Below are 25,536 nucleotides of genomic sequence, written 5' to 3'. Positions count from 1 at the left end.
TCGATGTGTATGTAACTGGCTATAGGATCTGCTAGTTATTAGTAGTAGTGATACTGAATCATATCAGTAGTCCAGTATGTGGCTTCTATCGTTTACCAGAGTTTCTCAAGCATTTTTATAAAGTTTTTGGAGATAAAGCTTACATTATTTGAACAAAAATTGACAGAATCACCACTAATTTGTCATCTTCAAATACTTAATAGTAGCCAACCACTTTTTTCCCTCTGCGGGCTTGAGCTCTCAACCCCCATCTCTATCAGTCCATTCCTCTCCAATAATTGATTTCTCCAATTGTTGTTTTGCAACACTTTACCTTCGTTCTGTAGGCGATTCAGTCATTCTTACAAGAATGTAACAAATTAATTTTTCCTACAGATACCATGGAAAGTGACCATTTCTGCACTGATTTCAGGCTGCAAAGAATCACTTTTCCGCTCTAGTGCGCAAAGTATTACTTTTCGTACTCCAGATTTGCAGCATGACAACGCAAAATAGTTAGTAGGTTATATGGAGCACAAGTGCAGGGAAATCAAAATTAAGTTGGTAACACTGACTGTGGTCCACGTTATAATATGACAGTGGAGAACGGCGTTGCCTTGCCTATATGTGCCTTGATTAATTTAATTATTATTATTCAATTTAAAAAAAAATATTGAGGTTTTTATTAATAATAAAATTACACAGGAAAACATTTGATGGATTTCAGGAAATTTTACCAATAATTACCCAATTTTCATATTCAATGGTAAGTGTAGGAAAAATTTAATGTGAAATAAGTGCGCAAAGTTCGTTTGCTGCACTCAAGAAACCATTATTCCTTTCAAGTAAACGTTTCTTTCGGTGCAGCAAACTGTCACTTTGCTCACTAGTTGCACAAATAACTATTTGGGGGTTCATGAATTTTTCACTATACTACCAGCTTAGAAACCCATTTTCTAAGGATTTAGAAACCCTTCCACTGCTCACCCTTGAAAGTTGCAACACAGCAAAAATATCAAATTCTACAGCTGCATAATGAAAAATAATGTATTCCACTGATCTACTGTAAAATGTTTGCATCTGGTTTGTCTTATGATATTCTAGTGCGCTATGAAGGTCTACAGCTATTGAGATTAAAATTACTGCGATGAGTAATTTATTTCACGAAGAAGGTTCAATCATGTCAACTAGATTCATCAAGTTGACGGTTCATCAAGTTGAGAAGGTTCAATCATGTCAACTAGATTCATCAAGTTGACGGTTCATCAACTAGACATGTTCTTCATAACATTTTGTCTACAACAAGTAATGAGAATAACATACAATTAATGTATCAGAATAACATACATCATATAAAGCTTCGAACAGACTTTTGCGCCACGAACACGCTCATTTAGTTTTTCATCAGCTGATTATATCTGTATTTGTACAAAAATGGTAGGATACAGTTATAATAATTCTATCATCAGCTGATGAAGAGTGAAATGCGCGTTTCGTAGCGATTAAGTCCAAAGACCTTGAAGTTGCATAGGATCACATGCAGCGCTAGTGTTGTACTTGGAATTGAAATTGGCCATTGAGGAGGCAACCTGGAAGATTATTACATACCAAGATCTTTGTAATCTATAATATTACAAATTGTATATAATATCACGCCCTAAAATACCTCAATGGTGGCCTTCAATTTCAAGTAAGCATTGTGGGTCTATACCTCTTTGCTATGACGATGCTATGCATTTGTATAAATGTTTTCTGCAATAAAGAAATCTTGAATCTTGAATCTTGAATCTTTAATGTCTTTGATTAAGTATGTACGCAGCTTAAAATAACAAGGTGGAAGATTGTAAATTTTGAAAAATATTCTCTTTATTTGGTTTGAACTCCACAACTATTCTCTCAACATATTGTACCACTTTCACGGATATAGTAACTGATTTAGTGGAGGCTGAAAGCCTTATACCTTATTCGTAGTAGATTAACATGATTATGAGTTGAAGATGCAGCTAATGGAAGTGGTTCGGATGAGGTGATTCCACTCTATAGCGAGCGCTGGATCCCATTTACATCAGTAACTCTATCAGTTTTCTAGTCTAGTCCTGTCTAGAAAAGGCTTTTCCTCCAAGTTTAAACTGGGAGACCTGCAATAGGATGATACCGGCCTCAGTCTTACAAACTATAATGATTGTCAAGAGCTAGAGAAGAATGAGAGTATACAACTTGTAAATATTGTTAAGAATTTGAACAGATTCTCTTTAAATTCCATCTATCATGATTTTACAATAGTTCAAATACAATAAATCAGAGACTTATAAATGCTTATCATTTCTGAATGATGATATACAACTTGCAAATAGTGCTAGGAATTTGAATAGATTCTTTTTAAATTTCAACTATTATGAATTTCTATTAGTTTATATACAAGGTGGGGCAGTCAAACGGCACTATTTTAGGTATTAAAATAGCTTACACAGAAAATATTTTTAAGTAATATATGTCAACAAATAGTAAGAACACGAATGGAAACTTTTGTTATAAACAGAAAAATTGTTACTTTTTGAATATTACTCCAGTAAGGTGGCGACCATCATTTTGCACACATTGTCTAAGTCTTGAACTGAAATTCTCACTAACACGTCGTAGCACCTCTGGTGTTATTGCACGAATTTCTTGTGTAATCCGCATTTTTAAGTCCTGTATTGTTGCTGGACGAGTCTCAAAAAAAGAAATCACACGAGCTTAGATCGGGTGATCGAGGAGGCCACTGAATATCCCAATTCCTACTGATCAAGCGGAAAGTATTTTTCACTCTAGATGTACAAATAACAACTATTTTATAAAGGGTTATACCAACCCTACTCTAGAAGTAAGTCGCGGCTCCTGAAAACGGCGAAATCGCAATAGTAGGTCATCTAGTTAGCCTATCAGCTCCCTGAAATAAGCATGGAAGCTAATTTTCCAGTTTCTTGAAAACAATATTTCTTCCGTACCAGACTGGATATCAATGTTTTTTTTTTGTGTAGTTGAGAAGTTGATATTGTGGTAATTATTCATATTGAATGAAAAAGACTAAGAAATTGTCAAAAAACCACTGATTTATTGATAATTAGAAAGACAGGTTTCGGTTATTACACCATTGTCAATCTCTGATAAACTAAATACAAGAGCAGCAGAATTTATACTAGTAGGCGAGTACTGCTATTGGTCGAGGGCATGAACGCCTGCCATTCATTTTGTACTGAAAGTAAATTTTGTTATCATGGCGATTCTGTTGCTTATGCCGCCATTTTGTCACACCGTTGAGTGGGAGGAGACTGTCTAGCTAGGCCAATGGCAGGCGTTCATGCCCTCGACCAATAGCAGTACTCACCTACTAGTATAAATTCTGCTGCTCTTGTATTAAGTTTTAGTTTATCAGAGATTGACAATGGTGTAATAATCGAAACCGGTCTCTCTAATTATCAATAAATCAGTGGTTTTTGACAATTTCTTAGTCTTTTTCATTGAATATCAATGTCATGATTCTAATGCTAATTTCAGGTCATCTGACAGACAAAATTCTTCAATGTGGCCAGGCCTTTGGGCATTGGATTGCTAGATATGGTTGTGATGATGAAGATTGAAATAAAAATTCAATTATATAATAATTTAAAAGTGAATCTAAAACTAGCATATTCCATAAACTATATTGTACAGTACATGATTGCGATGAAACACAACGCAAATAAGCACTTAATGAAAAAGGATATAGCTATCTGCTTTGTGTAATGACAGACAAGGATGACAAACCAATGCTTATCACATGCTGACTTTAAAACCTCACTATAGCATCTTTCAATCTCACTTTTGAACTCATTCGACTGCAAATACAGCAGTAACTGCTACACTCTACCTAATCAATCACTATTCAAGGAATAAGAGTCATTGAAGTTTTTCAAAGTGGGTCATTTTCTTTCGTGGAAGTTTGTCCAGTATTTAACTAGCATACGGAGGCTTCAGGCTGCACCATCCATCAAAAGTATCAAAAGTCAAAAGTATTATTTTGTCTGAGTCACGCAAGAGCTCAATGCTCTCTGAAAAGTGACTGCATCCTTCGAGAATGACAGCGAATTAGGTTGATGAGGCTCCTGAGGTTCATGGGGGACTTGACAAGGGATAGCTGCCTTACTGCTCAGCTAGTAGATGATTTGTCTCAATTAGATATTCTCCTTAGCGCTCGCAAAACTCTCGAGAGACTCAAAAGAGAGTGCTAATTCCAGAAATAAGCAAAACTCCATTTTCAGACTACTTTCAACATTCTATTCCCTCTAAACAGTTCTACTCTTAATCATAGTTTACTAAGAACTTTATTTTAATTCAGTTAGAACAATTCTTCACAAAAGTAACACCAGGATATCTGAAATTCAAGTGTAACCCTATTACGAATGGTAGGTGTAGTAGAGCTAGAGACTACCTATTTCAACATTATACTAGAAGTAACTACTCTATTAAATACTCAACTTTCAATGGGAGAGTTTACATTAAGTTGATTTCGCTGGATCACTCGAGGCATTATGCGATAAAAATGACAAAAAAAGATTTTGTAGTAATCCTATGGTTTCTGTACGTTTCACAAGTTTCCTCCAATGCTAAAATTTTCCCACTCTAATTTTTCCCGGTTGAGAATTGATTCTCAATAATTCCTCTGTATAGTAAAGTTTATTTTCAGATACTGTTGATTTGGATCATATATATATTTGAACTACCTTCATCAAAGATTTGATTAATTTCATCTGTGATAAGGCTTTTGAATATTTGATGAATATGAAAGGGAACATATCTATGATCATGTATTACTGGATATAATATCTTTGATCATGTGTAATCATAACCCATACACAATACTGGGTAATGTGGCCAGTACTGTTCACACTATGAACCATTTAAAATAGAGAATTTGTACAGGGACTGAAAACTGAAAATAGAACTAAACATAATCAAATAAGTATTTTAATTTGAGTTTATTTATAAGCATTTTTAGTTGAGTTCTGAATGTATTTCACTCCTGTTTGCAGACAAAAATTTTCTTAATCAAACAGTATTGTATTCAGTGATCTGTAATATAATTTTTGTGTAACCAAATTTTTTTCAAACGGAAATGTTGTCATTGAATAAAACCTGATTATTATACTTTATCCTTACTATTATTTACCTGTATTATCCTATTATCCTTACCTGATTATTTACTTTAACCTTATCTAAATAAGCGAAATTGAAAATTTTTCTATATCTGAACGAAGTACTCGAATCGTCAGTGAATTCTCTGAGCAATGCAACTATCCCATTATAATGATAAATAATATTACTTGAGTATCACGTATTTCCAACATTGCATTCATTTTTCATCCTCTCTTTATATTTTCAGTCTGGTCTTGTCAATAACTACAGGCAAGCCGAAATAGGTTTTCATGTCCACGCCCAACAAATTCCAATTACTGTTCACTTACCTAATAAACGTTCCAATTAACAAATGTGTAATTCAAATTGACAGTGAGTTATATTCTACTCACGTTGGGAGGGGTGGAGAAATCGGGGTTCCCCACCTCAATAGCTACGCGCCCCTCTTGTGAATCTATAGAGACAGCTAACAAAAAAGTCATATATTGAAAACTATTATCAGATATTCAATAAGTACCCTTTCTCAATGCACCCAAATCTAGGAGAAAAGAATGACTTCACACTCGATATGAATGTATTACTGTTGTTCCATTTCAACTGGAAAAATTATAGGCTGCAGAGGGAATTTGAATAGATTTGAGGAGTGAGTGACATAGAAAACAAGACAAGGGAGGAGATCGGAGAAGGAATAATAATCAAGAGATTCGCTCATGCATAGAATTCGGCCCATTTGTGCATCAGGCTACAAAGAGGTCCGCTGACGTCCAACTACAACAGATTCGTCATTATTATTCATTCATTCATTCATTCATTTGTGCATTCATCCACTGGAGAGGCAGCCCTGCTCCATAGTTCGTTTTGCAATGGTTATTCAGTAACAAGCTGAGAATGTCTTTTGTCCGAGAACAATCTAATAGTAAGATGGCGATTGGAAAAGCAGTGTCGTTCCCTCATGCTACAAAACATGGATCATGAATTGGTTTTGGATTCATGATAATATTTTAAGTTGATAAAATAATACTGAGTGTGATGCCCACATAAGCTCGTAGGCTTGTGCGTGGGTAATGAGTGAGAGGGATGATGATGACAGATGACGACTAAATATTGTTTAGATGTTTTAACGTTTAGAATTTTAACATGAGTATAATTTTATTTGTGGAAATAACTGAAAATTTAAATATTTTTTTGTGATTGTGAAGGGATATTTTTGTTTGGATTTGTATTTTGAAATTAATTAATCTGACAAATTCTAAATTATTGTCGTACATACATTTTTTGGACTCAAAATAGTGTGTGAATTAAGTTATCATCTACATAACCTCCAGACTGTGTATTCCAAATTAAGGTTCACAGCAGTTTTGGGCGAATGCCTGTTGTTTCTACCTGCATTGTATCATAGAGAAACAATAGCGTAAGTAGATATCCCATGGTATAGGAAATTTATGTCGCAACTTTTACTGTTATCTCAAGCCGATTACTGTCGATTATTGTCAATTTTTACTGTTTTGTTGGGGTGATAGTGTATGAACGGCACAATTTGAGAGACTATCAGTGTCACACAGCTGCATAGGAAAGAGCTACGTGAACTATCGGCTTGGGATAACAGTAAAAGTTGCAACATGAACGCCCTATACCATGGGATATCTACTTATGCTATCGTTTCTCTATGATTGTATCTATTGTCTATGAATGAATAAATGAATAAATGACTACTTTTTAGGTAGACGAGACCGACGGCTTATCGTCTCCTCCGAAAGACGCGGATAATATAAATTATATCTTTCAATTAGAATATTTCAGGTTTCATAATGTTTCACAACTTTCACATCAACTCGTCTTGTTAAGGACGATTTATTAATCTCGCGGCAGAGAATCATGTTGATTTGGCAGTGGCCGTTATCTTACAGAGATATAAATTGAACAAACGATAAATTCTTATCGAAGAGCTTCCTTCAGAGTTTTGGTCAGTTGGTGCTACAGTTGAATAGCAGTAGGAACTAAGGAAGTAGATTGATTCATAAGCCAACCTGTAAGTAACAAACAACAAACATGAATTATTGAATATTTTCTATAATAATTAAACGAGCGTAAAGCTGCGTTAACACCAAAATGATCGTGTTTATATTTCACAGCAGCCTATACGTCATCTTATGAATTTCGGGGATGCGATATTTTGATTTTTCACATACTCACTCGCTCACTCACTTTTTTACTATCCACAGCTGTTTCAGCCAAGGATGAATTATCCTTTTAATGTCGTTCAGCGAGTTTTCCCAATGATGAGACCTAGTGCAATCGAATCCTTATATCATAAACCTACTATGTTCCAAATTTCGTGAAAATCGTTAGAGCCGGTTTCGAGATCCGTTAAACATAAATAACCAGATATAAAAATAACCAGATATATAAATACAGAAATCGCTCGCTTAATATAATAGGATAGATTGTATTAGATTGAACATAACTTATCATACACATGATGAACATATGTGTTTGTCAAGTTCCGTTCAATCTAATAGAATCTATAAGGATTTAGTTATAAACATTTTGTTAATAACTTTGGTGTAAACGAGCTTAACACTTGATAAATGTATAGGTACCGTACTCATTCATTTCATTTTTGTATCATTATTCTATTAGTACCTATAAATGATGTTGAGATAATTGAAACAGTTTGAGATATCGATGTGCGGGTTTCGCTATTGATTTTCCTTTGAAATTCTGTATCGAAATCATGTATCACATTATCAACTTCCCATTTGAAAAAATGAAGTTGGATTCGAAATGAAGTTGGATCCATATGACGGATCCAAGATGGCGGACAAGAGTTCTGAAGCTACAGAAAGTTTTTTTTTCAATTGGAATAGGATTCCGATGGAACCTACTACTGTAATAATATTATCATACTTGTAAATATATACTTAGCTGTTTCCATAATAATTCTCACCAACTGTGTATAATTCCAAGTTGCGGATCTCAGATATCAATACAACAGTTCATGAGCGAGTTCTTCAACCCAGGGAGTCTCTAGTTGTATTATACTTATATTATATCATATATAATATTGTCTTATTTGAATAATTCATAAATTGAGGGGAATGTATGACGGATGAGATTTATAGGAAAACTATTCTAGTGGTATTATCATCTATCGCCATTCAGGCGAGCTTTCCATAAAGTTATAATGAATAATAGTCAGAATTTCACAGTTAGAAAATACAGCCATTTGAAGAACAAGTTGATCTGGAATATATAAATAGAATATATATTGTTGAGCTATAGAAAATTGAACCTTTAAAAGAGAAAAGAAGAACCATGCTAATCCACGAAAAGCATCCCACGCCGTGGGATGTTTTGTAAACCATTGCTATAGAATTATTCATAATCAATCATCTTACAAGTGAATTATTCATAGCATGTATTATTATCATTACACAGATGTCTGGAAAAGCCTGGCAATGGTTTACAAAACATGCCACGGCTTGGGTTGCTTTTCGTGGATTAGCGTGGGTCTACTTTGCGGCGGGCCTAAGGCCTGGTTGCATAAAAACCCGTTAAATCCAATACATGAGAATCAATCGGTGCAGGTTTTTCAAGAAGAAGGCCTCTGATTGATTCTTGGGCCATTCAATTGGTATTAAAAGTTGACAGACTTTTGTGCAACCAGATCTTAGTCTTGTTCACAAGATAGGAGACGTTGATCATGATCACTATAATATAATCTATACTCTCTGAATATATCACGAAATCATGCAGATTTGATGGAACCTCAAAATGATAAAAGAGTATTAATATTAAAATATGAGTAGTTTCTGTGTAGTTGCATTGAGTATTCATACATCGATCAATTGCAATCAAACATTCCAAACCTAATAAATTTTTCTTAGTTATTTTTTGATGATTCAAAGAATTGTGTATAATTTTGGAATTGTATTGTTATTTTCTCATTGATATTTATTGATCCATGTGGTTTATTTAACCTCTCTATAACTTTCTATCACCATTGCCATCTTGTTCTCAGATCTCCAATATACACTTCGAAGTTGTAAGGAAGCGTGGAAATGTCATTCGTCATATCACCTGCTCTTTCTGATTGTGAGAGCTCTGATACGTTAGGATTTGAAGACATAGTACAAACTGGAGGTAAGCTATTATTTATTATTAGAGAAAAACTTTTCTTATAATAACAATAACTATCGATCAACCCTATTTCACCAAATTTCATTCCATACTTGGGTAAAAAGATAGTTGATTCAAAAGAGAATCAGTTGATAAATCAACTGTAATGTAATATTACAAAATGATATGGGTTGATTTATCAACTGATTCTCTTTTGAATCAACTACCTTTTTACTCAAGTATGGAATGAATTTGGTAGAATAGGGTTCAAATGGGTTGATTTATCAACTGATTCTCTTTTGAATCAACTATCTTTTTACTATATTTAATATACATTCGACAGTAAATCCATTGGAGTAGGTCATAAGCGAGTGTTTTGAATGAGATATTATACTTCAAATAGTTCAAATTAGTAGAATTTAATGTAGGATCCATTTTTTACAATCAAAAATTTCAAACAATATTCACTATAGAGTGATAAAGTGACGATAAAAGTAATAGTTGATACGTAGAGCACTGCTCTTTAGCCACTAAAGCCCAAGTGAAGTAAACTGAGAATTCGTTTTGAGGACGAAAGGAGCTATACTATGCATGTGTATTGAAAGATCCGTGACAAGAATTATTAGGTATCAAATTTCGACTAATGATAATGTTGGAACAAAACGAGCGTCTGATTTCAGCAATCACTTCCAGCTCAAGTACAACATATCAAAATGTGTACAAAAAATCTCATGTAGGTATATTTAAAAGTTCAATTCTTAATACATTCTACATTTCCTTCCTGATATCCTAATACTAGATAGTGGGAGAAATGTATGAAAATAGTTATTTCCCTTTCATTCCTGCAAAATAAATCTAGTATAAGTAATATGCATAACGATAGATCTCACTTCTTCCAGGTATGTTCAACTATCATTAGCGAATGCTTGTCGGTAAAGCACCTCAACATGTTATCGGTTATGTATCAAATATTTCACACTACTGTTCTAGCTATTGTCAAATATTTCACACTACTGTTCCAGCTATTGTCAAATATTTCACACTACTGTTCCAGCTATTGTCAAATATTTCACACTACTGTTCCAGCTATTGTCAAATATTTCACACTACTATTGTTCCAGCTAGTTCATGATTACTATCGAAAACTTCTCAACTCCTGAAGTGCAACTCCAGCTGCGTACAGACTTAATTCGCGCCACGAACACGCGCATTTCGCTTTCCATCAGCTGATGCCAAGCTTATTGACCGACTCGATCGGCTTTTGTCTGTTTGTTTGTTTGTACCGCAGTTACAGCCGCAGTTATTGTCCGATTTAGATAGAATTTTGTATACAAGTTCTTCGAAACAAGGCGCAGAAACGTATGTGTAACGATTTTTGATAAGACTTCCGGTTTTTTTTGTAATTTAAAAAACTGCAGACCAACCTCCTTCCAGAAAGTTACTTTTTCGTATCTAGCGCCGTTATCTTGCAAGATACAGCAATTTTTATTCTTTTCAAAATAGAAGATCATTGTATTCACAATACGTTAAGAGTAAATCTTGCTCAAAATGAATATAAGTGAAAAATTGGCTCTCATTTTTTAATAGAACTTGTGCCGCTCTAAAATGTGCTGTATTTATTAATTGTAGAAAACTACTCACTTGACTGAAACAATTTTTTCCCCTTTTTAACACGAAATTTCCCTGTTTCATAGTTTCTGAAAGACTATTAGCTTTTGTTCTTTCTTTTATTATGAGATCGGAAACCGAGTTGTGAGCATTTAACATTCTGCATAGCATAACAAGCCATAACATGGAAACCATCATTAGCTACCTCCTGTCATTGACACCAACAGACCCATCTTATTTAGAATCATTTTCTGTCTCACTATCGTCTAAATTGCCTACTGCATATTCCATTTTTCCGTCAGCTGACGGAATTGATCTTATAATCAATTATTAAAAATCTGGTGTGGTACACTCACACAACTTTCCTTGCTCATATTTGAAACTACGATTAGACTTCTATATTATGTGTATATATAATTGTTTTCAGAAATATCTCGACTATGTGTTATTTTTATGAACTGCGCTACCTACCTACCTCATGCACGAGAAGGAGGTTAGTAAGTCCATTTCTCAAGGATGGGGTGGACCCCCCATTAGTTTCCCAGGAAGGAGACTCATGCCAGTTGATAGAGCTGATAAATAACTATACAGGGTATGAATTTGATAAGACTTCCGGTTTTTTTTGTAATTTAAAAAACTGCAGACCAACCTCCTTCCAGAAAGTTACTTTTTCGTATCTAGCGCCGTTATCTTGCAAGATACAGCAATTTTTATTCTTTTCAAAATAGAAGATCATTGTATTCACAATACGTTAAAAGTAAATCTTGCTCAAAATGAATATAAGTGAAAAATTGGCTCTCATTTTTTAATAGAACTTGTGCCGCTCTAAAATGTGCTGTATTTATTAATTGTAGAAAACTACTCACTTGACTGAAACAATTTTTTCCCCTTTTTAACACGAAATTTCCCTGTTTCATAGTTTCTGAAAGACTATTAGCTTTTGTTCTTTCTTTTATTATGAGATCGGAAACCGAGTTGTGAGCATTTAACATTCTGCATAGCATAACAAGCCATAACATGGAAACCATCATTAGCTACCTCCTGTCATTGACACCAACAGACCCATCTTATTTAGAATCATTTTCTGTCTCACTATCGTCTAAATTGCCTACTGCATATTCCATTTTTCCGTCAGCTGACGGAATTGATCTTATAATCAATTATTAAAAATCTGGTGTGGTACACTCACACAACTTTCCTTGCTCATATTTGAAACTACGATTAGACTTCTATATTATGTGTATATATAATTGTTTTCAGAAATATCTCGACTATGTGTTATTTTTATGAACTGCGCTACCTACCTACCTCATGCACGAGAAGGAGGTTAGTAAGTCCATTTCTCAAGGATGGGGTGGACCCCCCATTAGTTTCCCAGGAAGGAGACTCATGCCAGTTGATAGAGCTGATAAATAACTATACAGGGTATGAATTTGAAAAAAATGGTCAAGTTATTTTCTAGAAAATCGTGAAAAACATGGTTTTTTAGTAATTATCCGCCATTTTTCTCAAGAATATTACGGAGCTCCTGCAATTTTTCCCAGAAATGAGACTCATGTCAGTTGATAGGGCTTATAGATAGCTAACCATGGTATAAATTTGAAGAAAATCGTTAGAGCCATTTTCGAGAAAACCGTGAAAAACATGCTTTTTTTGTAATTATCCGTCATTTTTTCCGCCATTTTGAATGCAATTTTTTCCGCAAATTTTAAACTCAAGGTCCTTATACCATGAAGATCCGACAATAAGAAATTCAATAAAATTGAATTCAAAATGGCGGAAAAAATGACGGATAATTACAAAAAAAGCATGTTTTTCACGGTTTTCTCGAAAACGGCTCTAACGATTTTTTTCAAATTCATACCATGGTTAGCTATCTATAAGCCCTATCAACTGACATGAGTCTCATTTCTGGGAAAAATTGCAGGAGCTCCGTAATATTCTTGAGAAAAATGGCGGATAATTTCATTTTTCCGTCAGCTGACGGAATTGATCTTATAATCAATTATTAAAAATCTGGTGTGGTACACTCACACAACTTTCCTTGCTCATATTTGAAACTACGATTAGACTTCTATATTATGTGTATATATAATTGTTTTCAGAAATATCTCGACTATGTGTTATTTTTATGAACTGCGCTACCTACCTACCTCATGCACGAGAAGGAGGTTAGTAAGTCCATTTCTCAAGGATGGGGTGGACCCCCCATTAGTTTCCCAGGAAGGAGACTCATGCCAGTTGATAGAGCTGATAAATAACTATACAGGGTATGAATTTGAAAAAAATGGTCAAGTTATTTTCTAGAAAATCGTGAAAAACATGGTTTTTTAGTAATTATCCGCCATTTTTCTCAAGAATATTACGGAGCTCCTGCAATTTTTCCCAGAAATGAGACTCATGTCAGTTGATAGGGCTTATAGATAGCTAACCATGGTATAAATTTGAAGAAAATCGTTAGAGCCATTTTCGAGAAAACCGTGAAAAACATGCTTTTTTTGTAATATCCGTCATTTTTTCCGCCATTTTGAATGCAATTTTTTCCGCAAATTTTAAACTCAAGGTCCTTATACCATGAAGATCCGACAATAAGAAATTCAATAAAATTGAATTCAAAATGGCGGAAAAAATGACGGATAATTACAAAAAAAGCATGTTTTTCACGGTTTTCTCGAAAACGGCTCTAACGATTTTTTTCAAATTCATACCATGGTTAGCTATCTATAAGCCCTATCAACTGACATGAGTCTCATTTCTGGGAAAAATTGCAGGAGCTCCGTAATATTCTTGAGAAAAATGGCGGATAATTACTAAAAAAACCATGTTTTTCACGATTTTCTAGAAAATAACTTGACCAATTTTTTTCAAATTCATACCCTGTATAGTTATTTATCAGCTCTATCAACTGGCATGAGTCTCCTTCCTGGGAAACTAATGGGGGGTCCACCCCATCCTTGAGAAATGGACTTAGTAACCTCCTTCTCGTGCATGAGGTAGGTATGTAGCGCAGTTCATAAAAATAACACATAGTCGAGATATTTCTGGAAACAATTATATATACACATAATATAGAAGTCTAATCGTAGTTTCAATTATGAGCAAGGAGAGTTGTGTGAGTGTACCACACCAGATTTTTAATAATTGATTATAAGATCAATTCCGTCAGCTGACGGAAAAATGGAATATGCAGTAGGCAATTTAGACGATAGTGAGACAGAAAATGATTCTAAATAAGATGGGTCTGTTGGTGTCAATGACAGGAGGTAGCTGATGATGGTTTTCATGTTATGGCTTGTTATGCTATGCAGAATGTTAAATGCTCACAACTTGGTTTCCGATCTCATAATAAAAGAAAAAACAAAAGGTAATAGTCTTTCAGAAACTATGAAACAGGGGAATTTCGTGTTGAAAAGGGGAAAAAATTGTTTCAGTCAAGTGAGTAGTTTTATACAATTAATAAATACAGCACATTTTAGAGCGGCACAAGTTCTATTAAAAAATGAGAGCCAATTTTTCACTTATATTAATTTTGAGCAAGATTTACTTTTAACGTATTGTGAATACAATGATCTTTTATTTTGAAAAAAATAAAAATTGCTGTATCTTGCAAGATAACGGCGCTAGATACGAAAAAGTAACTTTCTGGAAGGAGGTAGGTCTGCAGTTTTTTAAATTACAAAAAAAAACCGGAAGTCTTATCAAAAATCGTTACACATACGTTTCTGCGCCTTGTTTCGAAGAACTTGTATACAAAATTCTATCTAAATCGGACAATAACTGCGGCTGTAACTGCGGTACAAACAAACAAACAGACAAAAGCCGATCGAGTCGAAAGACCTCAGCTTCGCTTCGGTCAATGAGCTTATGGAAAGCGAAATGCGCGTGTTCGTGGCGCGAATTAAGTCTGTACACAGCTTAATAGGTCACATGTATGTTTATTCATTTCGAATCGGAATCGAGGTTTTTAGAGATAAGTTTTCATAGACCTTGTTCGGAATCAATTGAGTCGATTCTGGACACTTAAAATTCATAGATTCAAATAGAATATGCTTTTTAGTACCTGCTTTTCAGTAATAGTACCTATTCGTATACACACTCCATCAATATCAATTGATCCATTCAGTTAACTATGAATCCAAAGATATATTTTCCGAACAATCTGTATAAGTAAATTTACATCGACATAATGATCAAACTCCACAGAAAAATTATCTCCATTGAAAGGAATGGTTAGTTAATTTTATCAAATGTATATTTTTTAATGCAAAATATTTCTCCAAGTTTCCGAATACGATATTTGAATATTCATGGAACATATTCTGAAAGATTCTAGACAGTAGAAATCCTCACATAACAAGCTTATTGTATTTCGAGACTATTCTGTATTTCATGAGTGTGCATCTCTCTACAAACTCCATAATTTGTTCACAGATGAGACTACCAGAATGGCCGATCCTGTGAATTTTCATGTAGTTATGAAACCAGTTGAGCGAACAGCCTCATCTGTTTGTGAGGACTACAACGAACGTCAAAAATCCAATTGTGGAGACTCAAGTGAAAGTCAAGTATCCAATTGTGAGGATTCCAATGAACGTCAAGTTTCCAATCGTGAGGACTCCAATGAACGTCAAGTTTCCAATCGTGAGGACTCCAATGAACGTCAAGTCTCCAATCATGAGGACTCAGATGAGTATCAAGTTGAAGAATTGGATAATCCTGACAGTGTGATATTTGAAGAAAGATTCTATCGTTTACTGAAAGGAGACATCGCTAGTGATTGTAAATTCGTAGTTGGTCCCCAAAAAAATATTGTTGAAGGGCATAAATTGATATTTTCAATGGCGAGTGAAGTTTTCTATGCAATGTTTTACAGTCAACTCAAGGAAGATTCAATTGTGAGAATAGAAGACGTGCAGCTCGATGGCTTTCTGGGAATGAAACATTTCATTTATACTGGTCATGCCAATTTCAAATCAGTTCTCCAGGCAAGTTCAACGTATGTGGCTGCGAGAAAATATCTTATCTCTCAACTGAGTTCAGAATGCCTCGAATACATTGAAAACATCGAGATTCTACCATCTGAGGTGCTGGAGTTGTATGAATATTGTATTGTTAATGAAATTCCAGAATTGGAAGAAAAATGCAGAATACTCATTCAAGAAAAAACTGGAGAAGTAGTAGAAAGCGATCATTTTTTAACGGCCAATGCGGGTACTATTCTTATGTTGCTAGGATTAGAATCACTTCATCTAGAGTCCGAGCAAGAAGTTTTCTATCATTTAGAAAGGTGGGCGACAGCAGAAGCTGAACGTCTAGATATTAGTGCAGAGCAAATGTATTCATATTTCAATTCCCTTAAAAAACACATCAGATTCTTGTCAATGGATGGAGAGGAGTTCACTTCAGGACCTGCTAAGTCTTTGTTGCTTTCACAAGAAGAAAAGCTCAGCATTCTATTCAATATCATGGATCCCAATTCGATACCAATGCCAGACTACTTTGATACCCACTGTTCACAGAAACGGAATTTTAAAGTACCTTTCAGCAATGAGTCGAAAGAATCACTTTCATCCTTCGAAAAGGAAAACAGTTTTTTAGATCAAGATAAATTCAAATTTTTACTATCCGGTGGTATTGTATGTGATTGTGAGTTCATTGTCGGTCCTCAACAGAATATAGTGAAAGGACATAAGTTGATATTTTCCATGGCTAGTAAAGTTTTCCAAAACCAGTTCCACAAACAACGTGAAGAAGGTTGTAAAATCAAGATAAATGACGTGGAACTCGATGGATTTGAAGGGATGAAACACTATATTTATACTGGTCGTATCAATTTCAAAACTGCAATGCAGGCCTGCTTTACTTACATTGCTTCACGGAAATTCTGGATTCCCCAGCTTGGCGCAAAATGTATCAAATATATCGAAGACCAAGAAATTCCTCCTTCAGAAGTATTATCGCTGTATGAATATTGCAGAGACAGAGAGATTCCAGACATTGTTGAAAAATGTATCCAAATTATTCAGGAGGAAACTGGAGATGTTTTTGAGAGTCAACACTTTTCATCCGTTCATATGGATACTATAGATAAAATAATGAGTTTTCAAAAATTGAAGTTGAAATCAGAAATTGAGCTATTCACTTACTTTGAAATATGGGCTCTTGCTGAAGCCAAAAGATTAAGACTGAGTGATAAGGAAATAGCAACGAACTTCAACAACCTTAAAAATCACATACGCTTTCTGACAATGAAGGCAAATGAATTTGCAAAAGCTACAGCGTCGTCATTGTTGCTAACAGAGGAGGAGAAGCTCAACATTGGACTCAACGTCATCAATCTTGGCTCAGCACCGTATCCAGCAAACTTGTCATTATCACAGCAAGAACGCGATTTCTCAGCACTCAAAACAATCAAGTCTAAACACATAAATTATTTCAAAATATTATGTTCTGAATCGTTTCCAACACCATATTGTTGCTACGGGTCATGTGAAGCCTATTGTTTCTCATCATTCGATTGCGGATTTGAAATAAACGTATTCAAATGCAAAGGTAACATCTGTTTTAGGCTGCTTCCAGTTGAATTTACTGGGCAATACTTGTTTGTTTTGAAAACTAAGCTCAGAGTGATAGCAATTGATAAGAAGTACGACGATCTTGTATTTGAAACAACGTGCAGTTTCGGATTCGATGAAGAATTGGGTGAATTCTCGGGTGGATCCGGCAGATTTGATATTTTTGTAGCTGTTATTCCCTGGGATAAAATCAACAGATCATGCTTCATAGATAAAAAAAATGATGAAATTATGATTGAAGGTTCATTTGTCTTGGAGGCATTAGATGAGTGATTGAGAGAGCCTGAAAACTACAGTATCTGAACTCAATCTACTACTGTGGTAGCATTATGAAGATTCGATTCATCTCATCTCAATCAAATTGAAAGAGTTTAGCAAAATGTAATTCAATCTATCTATTGAATCAAATAGTTTCCCAATCCCATATACAATAATCTTATGTTTATTGTCTTCTATGGCAAATACTGTTGATAATATATAGTTACTGTATTAGGAGCGAAGCTGTCTCGTCAAAAGTGGAAGTTGTTATGTTTATGAAAAGAATAAACTTGTGTTAATATCATATTTGTTCGTTGAAGTTTATGAATCCCACTTCTACAAGAAGCACATTTATTTAGAATTTATAGTATTATTATCTTCATCATTATATTTATGTTTCCCATACTTCTTCTATATGCCAGCTCCGCGACGGAAATTGGCGATCATCAATGCAATCTGGATTCTATTGACTGCAGCTCGGAAAAGGGATGTTGAGTCAATGTTGAACCACTCTCTCAGGTTTTTCAACCAGGATGTTTTCCTTCTTCCAGGCCTTCAAGAATAAACGATCGTTAGACACTACTAATTGTCATAATTATATATGAGGCTTTTCAGAAGTAATTTCAAATATACTATCAGAAAATTGTTCAGAAAATGAACAGCGAAAAGTTTTAAACCATGAAGTTCGATTTCTAGACGATGATTATTGAGAGGCAAGAAAGAAACATGTTAGCATTCGAGTCAGCAATCATCGATTTGCCAACTTGAATGAAGGTAGAATAAAGTTGTAAAGTGATTCGCATTACACAAAATCAAGACTTTCCTCTAGTAGTTGATTTCTGATTCATTCAAGTTTCAAGTTTTGTGAAGTTTTCCACTCAGAGTTCTTCGGTCGTAATTAAAGACCTTGTAATAGATTTCCATCGCTGCCGGAATCATTTAGGGAACAACTATCCCGTGTTCTTACATCCGATCGTAATTAAATGGTAATACCAAGAGGGTTTTATGTAGAACACAAATTCCTTAGTTACATCCAATGTACCTAGAATACATGCATTCTTGGTAAATTGGTTGCATCTGAAGATGCGTGCAGACTTTTGCGCCACAAACACAGGTATTCCACTTTTCATCAGCTGATGCTATGAAATATATGATTAAATTAAATAGATGCTTCTTATTGATGGCTGGAACCCGGAGTCATTCTCCGTTTGTGTGTATATATATTATAAAAGAATATTACAACTTTTGATTGGTTCCATCCAAAGACCTTAAAGATTCATAGACTCACATGCAGCGCTAGTGTCGTACTTGGAATTGAAATCGGCCATTGAGGGGGCAACCTATAAGATTATTACATATCAATGCCTTTGTAATCTATAATATAACAAATATATAGATATAATATCTCGTGCTAAAATACCCCAATGGCGGCCTTCAATTACAAGTAAGAGCTATCATTGGGAAGGCATAGGCATTGTGGGTCTATCTCTTTAAGGTGTTTGGTTCCATCAATCAACCATATAAAAGCTTATATACTGTATATCTGTATTTGTACAGAAACAGTACAATAAAAATATTATAATCAGCTGATAAAAAGTAAAATGCGCGTATTCGTGGCGCATGAGTCTGTACGCAATGTAATACATTTTCAAATAATGATTGGAAAGATAACCATCATCATGATACAAATTTCATACTGTAGACTTTTTCATTCAATTTATTCCAGCTGCATATTTGGAAACTAATTATTGTAAGCTTCATGTCTTAGGAATTCTTATCATTAACCAGTACCAATCAAAGTCACAACCTGTTTTTTGATGAAATTGATTAGTTGCTTTACTCATGTAAAAGTCACCTCACTCGTCATTAATTTTTTTGATTGGATTTCTATCCCATACCAAATCAACATTCAATCATCAAAGAATCAGTGTCAGGAAAATAATTTTCCTATCAGAATTATTAAGCGAATTGTAATGTGGTAGTTGAGAGAAACATTAAACGTTGAACTATAAAACAACTTGAAAACAACCTTAAACAACTGTAAAACTGATATTTTCATATTTTTTTATCTATACTCATCACTACTATTGATCATTAAGCCCGGTACACACACATCGATTTTTGTTCCAACGATATTTTGCCGTGCTTATGAATTCTATCAGATTAAACGGAACTAAACAAACACCTCTGTTTGAAATCATCTGTCTAAACTTATCTATAAGGACGGCAAAATACCTCACGAACAAAAATCGATGTGTATGTGCGGGGCTTAACTCATCTCTTCTGTTGATAGATAACACGAAAATATAACTTCGTGATAGACCTGAGATAGCATTCACCATAGAAAAACAATTATAGTGTTACAGGCTGAGTTATTATCCCTTCACAAAGTTATATTTTCGTGTTGCTATGAGGATGGTGACAAAGCATATCGAATAAAAAATGTCAGAGATGTTCTGTTGAAATTCAGTCTGATCCCAAAGCAGCAGCCCATGTCTGACTGTGGATGAACAATATACATGACACTATAGATTGATAGTCTCATGATCAAGTTCAAAGTCCAGGTGAGTAAACAATAATTGTAAAACAGATTTGGTGAGTTACAGTCACTTCACTTTGTTTTCAATTTTATATGATCTATTATTGTCTTAATTAACCAAAACTGTCAATCTGAATAAGGTAGGTAAAGCTATCAACATTATATTGAAGAAACTGCTTCTTTTCATATTAGTTTACTCAGTGCTTCTCACATTTTGTCCTTCTACATCCTACTACATTAAAAAGGTTTAGCAATGATTGTCACTTAGTGTTAATGAGTGACATAATTTATATTCTCTCGTTTATCTTGTGTTTCTGATAAGCAATATCATTTTAGAATGTCTCAATAATATCATATCGTTTTATATCTAATAAAGTTAATATCTTCAGCACAGTTGAAGATGAATTTGATCCACTATCTTCTTATCATCAACGGAAGTACAACCGCTTGATAAGGTGATGATAAAAGATCTTAATCAACTATTGAACGAGGTGATAAACAGGCAAAAATGAACAATATTATCGTTTATCGTCATTTATTGAGCCTCTATTTAACGACTTCATCAATACGAAGGCTGTTGAATGCATCTAATGATTCTCAATATGAGAAAAATGATGGGAATATTTTTGGGAGAATAACTTATTGCTATCGAATCCATGTTATAAGAAGATGTCAATTAGCTTTATTTATTACGTGAGTTTCACGTAAACAAGTTGATGTGTATTCCATGAAAATAGTGGAATAAATTTCTCCCTATTTGAATTCTATTATAGTTTAAATTGTTCACAAGTTGATTGTGGAAAATCACCCTTGAAAATAGAATTATTGACCGAGCGAAGTGAGGTCTAAGATTCAAGTCGACGGTTTGGCATTTCTCTTAATGTTTAAATGTTTATATGTTGCGCATTTACGGCGAAACGCGGTAATAGATTTTCTTGAAATTTGACAGGTATGTTCCTTTTTCAATCGCACGTCGACATATGAACAAGGTTTTTGGAAATTTCGCATTTCAAGGATAATATAAAAGGAAAAATGAGCCTCCTTCATACACCAATATTAGAGTAAAAATCAGACTATAGAACTATTCATCATAAATCAGCTTACAAGTGATTACACAAATGTGTGGAGAAGCCAGTCTATTGCTGTATTTCCATAAGGTCTATAGTTTCAATCAGGTACTTGTGGATGAGAATACTGCGTGAGGTCTACTGTTCACAGAACTACTAGTATTTAGCAGTTTGCATGCATTAGGTAGAAAAAGTTCACCACCAGGTTTTTTTGTAATTGAATCTTTCCTGAAGAATACAGTAAGTTTTTTGAGATGTGGGTCTTGTTTGTTGTTCCTGTTTGTTCAATCATTTATCAAGCAATTTCCTGACTTACCAGCTAGAGCCTACGTCATTCCTTTTGAAATGAACAATAAGAAAATAGTGCCAACGGCAATTCTTCGCTTGTATGTGGAGACCTCCTACACAACTTCTCCAAAATACCCTTAAGATGAATTATTCCAACAGGATAAGAGAGCATTGAGGTACAATATTGTTCATGATCTGTTATTTGATCATGGAATAAGTCTATGGAAGAGTCTAAGTTCAAGTACAAATGTATTAGTCGAATAAGTCAACGAAAGATAATATTTTTTAAAAAATAAAATTGTTCATAAATATAAATTGCTACTGGCAATCTCTTCCCTGTTCAATCTCAGTAATATCATCCTTATTTGAAGAGTTTGACAAATTTACGACAGAACTTAAGTTTGTGGCCTAGGCCCGACTTAATATTGAACACTGGTGTGCCTTTACTAGTAATAATGTAAGTAGTGAGTATCAAATATGACCACAAATTGTTTCTTAGATATAATACGAGGTCTCAACGTATCTCGATACATTGATTTTAGACAAGCCTGGAATTGTAATTACAGTATTTGTATTTTTTCATGCTAGGAACTAATTTTCTTTCGCGCCTTTCGTACTTCATTTTGTAAGTTGCTTCGTCTCTCTCAACCACAATATAGTAGGTACCAGTATTGTACTACCTGACAGAGTAGACCTGATTCAGACCTTTATTGTTTCAGTTTTAGTAACCTGTATCCTGTATTGAGATAAAGTATTGATTTGTACTTCCAGTTCTGTGATACAGCAATTCACTTTACCACATGGTGCAATGTTTTAAATTTTTATTTTGCCACTAGAGGCACGATATCTTATATTTTGATTCCGAATACGGCTTTGGCTGCCTGAAAGTGTCAAAATTTGGAATAGATGTAGCATTAATGCTGTATTTCACAGCCCGAACCGAACTCTCTCCATTTATCTTTGAAGCGAATCTACACACATCAGTATCAGAGTCAGTGATCGGATCAGTGAAATTATAATTCCCATGAGTTCTAATGGGACAATTCCTCCTCAGCCCAGCCGAGCAAGTATGAATAGTCACATTAGACCTTATGAGAGTAATATTATCACTGTGTTTGACCTTTTATCTGATACTAATATGTAGGAAACCACCCCAAACATGTATGTTGACTTGCTTTAGTATGAAAAGTGACAGACAGAGAATTATTCTGCAATATAATGTGAATGAGAATGTTCCGTTCCAACGTACCGACGCATATAATACGTCTGCAACAACGTCAGAACATCATTTGCCATGCAATTACATTCCGAAATGACATGATGAATATGTCTGGTACCATCTTTCGAATATTCATTCAATACTCTCTCAAGTATTCATTCGAGTACTCTTTCATTCTGTGAAAGAGTCTTTATTATAAGTTTACAGTATCACATGAACACTAGAGAATAATTCGAATATAAACGTAAATTAAAATTTGGGAGTAATAAAGAAAATGAGAGAATAATGAAATGTGTTGAAAAGTGGCTTTTTACTTTCCTTGCCCTATTACCAAAAGTAAGGAAAGTATTGTTTTCCGAAAAAAATTAAGGTACCCCAATTTCTAAATTTCTATACCTTTCAAGGTCCCCTGAGTTTCACAAAAGTGGTTTTTGGGTATTGGTCTGCATGTGTGTGTGTGTGTGTGTGTGTGTGTGTGTGTGTGTGTGTGTGTGTTGTGTGTGTGTGTGTGTGTGTGTGTGTGTGTGTGTGTGTGTGTGTGTGTGTGTGTGTGTGTGTGTGTCTGTATATACGATATCTCATCTCCCAATTAACGGAATGACTTGAAATTTGGAACTTAAGGTCCTTACAATATAAGGATCCGACACGAACAATGAACAATTTCGATCAAATGCAATTCAAGATGGCGGCTAAAATGACGAAAATGTTGTCAAAAACAGTGTTTTTCGCGATTTTCTCGAAAACGGCTCCAACGATTTTGATCAAATTTATACCTAAAATTGTCATTGATAAGCTCTATCAACAGCTACAAGTCCCATAACTGTAAAAATTTCTGGAGCTTCGCCTCATCAATGCAAAGTTTGATTTTAGATTCCCAATTATCAGGCTTCAGATACAATTTGAACAAGAAAATTCGAGTGGAGAAGATTGAGAATAAAAATCACTACAATTAATGTTGAGTAATATTTTCACCTAGAATTGAAATTAAGCTCGAAATTCGAGAAAATGTGATTATCCAATTGCAAACTTTTGGCAACTGTTGATTCTATTAAATCATTCACTATGAAGAGATATCAGACCTCGTATGTCTCCAGCGTTATTGTCCTGTCACCAGCTGGCTTAGATCTTTGTTTATAAGTAGACTTGTGATGCGCGTGAACACTAGCGTCAGGTGATCAATTCTAATAACGGCAAGGAAAGTTGTGTGAGTGCGCCACACCAGATTTTTATAATTTATCATTCCATGACGAAATAGATCTGATCAGCAGGTGGTTGCTTTAGCTTGCTGACCTGAGGTTCAGTCATGAAATGGCGATATATTTGAGTAGGCTATTTTCTCAGCATAGACGTAAACGTACAGGTTCATGTATTTCGTACGTATGTATTTCTCTGTATTCCAGTGAAAATTAATTAATCTACTATCAAAGTCGACTCATGGACTATGGAACGGTCATGAATAATTGAAATAGGCTTTCTGAAATATCGCATGTGAATGTGACCAAGTGGAGGCTGAATAAGCTAAACTGCAAGCATGCACCAATGATCACGGCCTATTCCAGCGCTCACATCACAAATGTACGACTATTTTGCATCAGTAGCGCTTTGCTACGTCAGGCAGGAGATGTTCCAATTGATGGCTGACAATAAATGTGATCGTATGGAATGAAAGGTGATTCTTCATTTTTACTGCCTTCCAATGTGCAGCCAAAGCAGACGGCTGAAATACGTTCCACGTTTCTGCTATGACTAAATCTTGTTAGAGAGCTGGAAATAAAACGGAAGGTATCCATTACAGGCACTTACTACAAGTGATGTAGGGGGGATACCCTCTCGAATCCAGTCATCAAGCGTTCCTCATATCAACCTTGTCACTCGAAGAGAGTTTTCTTCAGCACTTGAAAGAGAGATACCCTTAGTGTACAAACTTTAATTGACCGAGCGAAGTGAGGTCTAAGATTCAAGTCGACGGTTTGACATTTCTCTTAATGTTTAAATGTTCAAATGTTCAAATGTTTGTATGTTGCGCATTTACGGAGAAACGAGGTAATAGATTTTCATGAAATTTGACAGGTATGTTCCTTTTTCAATTGCGCGTCGACGTATATAGAAGGTTTTAGGAAATTTTGCATTCCAAGGATAATATAAAAGGGAAAAGGAGCCTCCTTCATATGCTAATATTAGAGTAAAAATCAGACTATAGAATTATTCATTATAAATCAGCTGACAAGTGATTACACAGATGTGTGGAGAAGCCAGTCTATTGCTGTATTTCCATAAGGTCTATAGTTTAAATCAGATACTTGTGGATGAGAATACTGCGTGAGGTCTACTGTTCACAGAACTACTAGTTGATACAATCAATTTACTCTAGTATTCCTGTGAGAAACCCAACTCATCGTGCCTCTAAAAATGGACGAAGAATATCTGGTGAATTATCTGTTGATCGAGTTGACATTAAGTTGATTCAACTGGAATTTTGTATTATAGTTGAATTAAAACATCTTTCAAATCGGAGGGATATACGGACCAGAGAGATGGAGGGAGATGAAGCTCCAGTTAAGCAAATTTAAGTGATGGATATATAAGTTGTCAAAACAGGCTCAGTCGATGCAGTGATCATGAGGTATTGAAAACTTACTAAAGACTGTTTGTCTGACCACTGTCCACTCTAGCACGGCGACATCGCGGCTGCTGTATCCCTATTCTTCTCTGCTCTACATATTCCTCCGA

The 25,536-nt window shown here is 34.8% G+C and overlaps 1 protein-coding gene across 1 annotated transcript; it reads left to right on the top strand.

The window, feature by feature from the left end:
• The first annotated feature begins 7,009 nt into the window (after positions 1-7,009).
• Positions 7,010-17,999, top strand: LOC111064634. Its single transcript, XM_022352394.2, has 3 exons — positions 7,010-7,162; positions 9,155-9,276; positions 15,292-17,999. The coding sequence occupies exons 2-3, from the start codon at positions 9,195-9,197 to the stop codon at positions 17,706-17,708; spliced, it is 2,499 nt and encodes an 832-aa protein (XP_022208086.2). The 5' UTR covers positions 7,010-7,162; positions 9,155-9,194; the 3' UTR covers positions 17,709-17,999.
• The last annotated feature ends 7,537 nt before the right edge of the window (positions 18,000-25,536 follow it).

Source organism: Nilaparvata lugens, chromosome 5 (genome assembly GCF_014356525.2).
Source record: "Nilaparvata lugens isolate BPH chromosome 5, ASM1435652v1, whole genome shotgun sequence".
Lineage (NCBI taxonomy): Eukaryota > Metazoa > Arthropoda > Insecta > Hemiptera > Delphacidae > Nilaparvata > Nilaparvata lugens.
Note: the sequence above shows the minus strand (reverse complement) of the source record. Positions and strands in the feature narration are given on the sequence as shown.

Coding starts and splice junctions, on each gene's coding strand:
- LOC111064634 (XM_022352394.2), top strand. CDS start 9,195: ATGTCATTCGTCATATCACCTGCTCTTTCTGATTGTGAGAGCTCTGAT. Junction 9,277..15,291: donor AGACATAGTACAAACTGGAG/GTAAGCTATTAT, acceptor ATTTGTTCACAG/ATGAGACTACCAGAATGGCC.